This window comes from Orycteropus afer, unplaced genomic scaffold (assembly GCF_000298275.1).
Source record: "Orycteropus afer afer isolate SDZICR_OR568_19922 unplaced genomic scaffold, OryAfe1.0 scaffold00073, whole genome shotgun sequence".
NCBI lineage: Eukaryota > Metazoa > Chordata > Mammalia > Tubulidentata > Orycteropodidae > Orycteropus > Orycteropus afer.
This window is the reverse complement of record NW_006921660.1, coordinates 605,146-609,482: the sequence shown is the minus strand read 5'-3', so window position 1 is coordinate 609,482 and position 4,337 is coordinate 605,146. Positions and strand designations below refer to the sequence as shown.

The 4,337-nt window shown below is 40.1% G+C and overlaps 1 protein-coding gene across 1 annotated transcript in view; it reads right to left on the bottom strand.

The window, feature by feature from the left end:
- The window catches only part of CENPU (centromere protein U), a 65,101-nt gene that overhangs the window by 52,287 nt on the left and 8,477 nt on the right, over window positions 1-4,337 (bottom strand). Inside the window, exon 2 of the mRNA XM_007940886.1 lies at window positions 430-478. Within this exon, the coding sequence (XP_007939077.1) occupies window positions 430-478 (49 nt within the window). The remainder of the gene's footprint in view (window positions 1-429; window positions 479-4,337) is intronic.

The window sequence follows — 4,337 nt, the reverse complement described above, 5'->3', positions numbered from 1 at the left end:
GCCAGTGGGCCAGCAGCAAGAGGCATAGCTGAAGCCTGAGGTTGAGGGGTTTTCACCCAGCCCCTAGAGCCTGGCACTCTGAACTTGGACTTAAAACTTCCAAACTTAAGGAAATAAACTCCTGTTTGTTAAAGCATCTCATTTGTGGCATTTTCTGTTAGAGCTGCACAGAGGTAACCAAAACACACTCAGAGGAAACTAATACACAAGGGGTCACACAGTTGGCAGGAAAAAAAAAAAAATCCACATAACACATTATTTGCAGAAAAATAGGTAGTCACTTTCTCCATTACACTGGAAAAACGCATGAGAAAATGTAATAATGGAATACATTTTTATACTTTTCTCAAGTCTACAAGACTCCCACAAAATGGCTGTTATAGTGTGAACTGTGAGAAAATTACATTAAAATATAAAAAGTTAACTTACATCTTTCATAGGATGTGTTCTTCCTAAAGTGTTCTTCAAATATTTCGTACTATTAAACAAACAAACAAAACACAGAAGAGAGTTAGGAAATTTTTCAAAGCATTTTCTTTTTAAATTATATTCTTCATTCCACAAAAAACCAAACTCACTGCCATCGAGTCAATTGGACTCACAGTGACCCCTCCTTGGGTTTCCATGGCGATATCTCTATGAAAGTAGATTGCCCAATCTTCCTTCCAAGGACTGGCTGATGGGTTTGAACCGCCAGCATTCTGGTTAGCAAATGCCTTAGGCACTACACCACCAGAGCTCCTACAGTCTTCATTAGTTGACTAATAAATGGCACATGATGAAATTTAGGTTATAGCAAATACCTTTTAGGAAAAATAACCCATATTCCACAAATTTAATTATATTTTTTATAGGTCAAAATCTAATCACTGATAATATACCCTCTTCCTCAGAGACATGGAAAATTCACACACCTGCTGTTATCCTTGACTCTGAAGTCCTAATCAATCACCAAAGGGCAGAAACTCTCTGCAGAAGTCAGGAAAGGGAGGTATACTATCATTCGTTAAGCACCTGAGACCTGTTCCAGCCTGTGACAAATTCTTTTACTTATATTTTCATTTAACTCTAACCCAAACCAAACCCAGTGCTGCTGAGTCACTTCCCATGCATAGCAACCCTATAGGACAGAGGCTGCCACATAGGATTTCCAAGGCTATCTTTCTAGAAGAACACTGTCACATCTTTCTCCCTCAGAGTGGCTACTGGGTTCAAACCACCAACGTCTCAGTTGACAGCCAAGTTCTTTAACTAATGCACCACCAGGGCTCTTTTCACTGTAACAGCCCTATAAAAACTAGAAACTCATTGCCATTGAGTTGTTTCTGACTCATGGTGATCTCATGTGCTACAAAATAGAACTGCTCCATAGGGTTTTCTTGGCTGTAATCTTTACAGAAGGCAATTACCAGGCCTTTCTTTAGTAGCGCTGCTAGTTGGGCTTGAACCACCAACCGTTAGGTTAGTAGTAGAGCACAAATCCCATGCTTTACATGTAAACCTGCCCAAAGCAACATTCTGCTAGGATGGAGAGAAACTGTACTCAAATCCACATCAATTCAAATCCAGAGTCTGCCCTCTTTCTAACTCTCCATGTTCACTCAAATGAACATAACGTGAAAGGATAAAGTTGCCTATCTTCAACATGCTCAAAGTAAAAAGATGTAACAATGACTAAAAGAAAGACTAGATTTAACAATGGTGGGAAATAACATTGTCAGAATATGTATGGAGTTTCCTGTGCATCAGTCCTTGTACAAGGGTCCTGGTGCACTGCATTACACAGTCCCTGACTTTAAAATGCACCATGGAGACAACACATAATCAAGAGTTTATTATAGCAGTATTTTCAAATACTCATTTGTGAATACATAGCAAAATCAGTGTAATGGGTCTAAACCAGTTTTTTGGGGGGAATTTTTCATTTTATATAAGTTTAAATATACAGAAAAGTTGAAAGAATAAGTATAAGAAATGTCTGTATAGCCTTTGGACAGATTCAGCAATGATTTATATTTTGTCTCATTTGCTTTGGGGGGGGTGGGATAATTTGCAGAAAATGTACATCTTTAAGCATAAATACTTATGCTTAAAGATGTACTTGTATAGTGCTTTGTAAGGTTCTTTCCTAAGAAAAAAAAGACATTAGTATCTTGTAAAATAACAGTAATTTTCAAAATCAAGACATTTAACACTGCTGTAAGACTGCTGAATCATATTCAAATTTCAACAACTGCTCTATAACATCTTTTAGTTTTGTCCTCAGTAATTTTTTTAAAATGAAATAGAAGATAATTTAAGACTGTACTACATAGTATTGTTTCATGAACTTTCTTGTTTTCTGTTAAGGGGGTGTGTGTGTGTGTGTACATACTAGTTATAACGTAAGACATCATTATTATGAATCACAGACAAAAAAGTTGAAAAAATCTTTAGATGAGTGGTTCTCAAACTTCAGTGTGCATCAGAATAACCTGGAAGGCTTGTGAAAACACAGATGCTGAGCTCTACCATTTGTCTGTCAGTTTGTCATTGCACTGCAATGGATTGCTTCCACACGGCCTTTCTCACCATGATCTCCCACCAAACGACTGGATGGGACTATGCAAATAAGGTGTATGGCAAACCAAGGGGACCTGATAATAATGCAAAAAGGTACATGGTACCCTTTGTCGGGATGGGACCATGCAAATAAAGTATATGGAATATACTAGGGAATTGGTCATTTTTGCCATCCAGCTAGGCTTAAAATTAGCCATCTCAGAGGCAGAAAAGGGGGACACTTTACCACCACCAAGAAAGAGCTAGAAGTGGAACACACTATTTGGACCCAGGACCCTTGTGCTGGGAACCTCCTAGACCCAAGAGACAGAGAGCTGTAGTATTGGAGATGGTGAGAAAGGGCAAAAGCAGTGGCAGAGAAACAGCAGCAGCAGAGCCAGTTGACCAGGAGGAGATGGCCCCAGCAAGAAAGGTGAGTGCCTTCAGGAAGCTGGCAGGCACAGTGGAGTGCATCCAGGTGCTTGTTGGTGGGGCCAGGCTTGCTGAACCACTTAACTAGAGGACTGGGCACTGTCGGGTCGAAGCTTACTGCCAGAGTGGGGCACCTCTGGGCACTTATCAGTGCTGCTAAAGAGCTCTGTAACACTTGCCTGAGCAGGGCAGAAGACAGGCTTGCCCGAGAGGCCTGCTTATGGGCACAGCCAAGAAGCTATCCTGATCAAAGAACTATTTCCTTGGTCATTCCTAATCCTTAACTGTAACCTGGTACTTCCCTAATAAACCACACAATAGTGTGTGTGAGTTGTGTGGACATTGCAATGAAATATTGAACCTAGCAGAGAAGCAGAGAGTGCCCTGTGAGAAATGGTTCATGTGCAATAGGTAAAAAGGCTGGTGAGAGAAGGTAGGTTTGACCTCTGCTTCATAGGAATTAGTCTTGGGCTGATGTGAACAGCAATTCTCCCTTTCATGAAGTTAGAGAAGCTCAAACATTCTATTGCAACATTTTTACAGTTGTACTGTGATGCTTACATGTTGCTGTGATGCTACAAGCTATGACACTTTTATTTCTAACATCAACCAAACTCACTGCCATTGCGTTGATTCGACTCAAAGTGACCCCTCCTTGGGTTTCCAAGGCAGTATCTCTACAGAAGTAGATTGCCCAGTCTTCCTTTTGAGGAGTGGCTGGTGAGTATGAACCACCAGCCTTCTGGTTAGCATCAAATGCCTTAGGCAGTACACCACCAGAGCTCCCTCAAATATCAACAGTGTCACTCATGCTGGAGAGGTTTCGGCAAAGCTTCCAGACTATGAAAGACTAGGAATAATGACCTGGCAATCTACTTCTAAAAATTAGCCAGTGAAAATTGTATAGTACAGGAAGATGAGCACCTCAGGTTTGAAGGCACTCAAAATATAACTAGGGAAGACTGTCCTCCTCAAAGTAGAATTTACCTTAATGACATGGATTGAGTAAAGCTTTCAGAGCCTTCATATGCTGATGTGGCATGACACAAAATGAAAAGACAGTTGCAAACACCCATTAGCAATCAGAACATGGAATGTGCAAAGTATAAGTCTAGGAAAACTACAAATTGTCAACATGAAATGGAATGCTTGAAGATAGCTATCCTAGGCATTAGTGAGTTGAAATGGACTAATAGAACCCACTTTCAATTGAACAGTCATACATTCTACTATGCCAGAAATGACAAACTAAAAGAGGTACAGTATCATATTCACTGTCCAAAAAAAAACATTTCAAGATCTATCCTGAAGTACTACCCTGTCAGTGATAGGATAACATACATTTGCTTACAAGGAAGACCAGT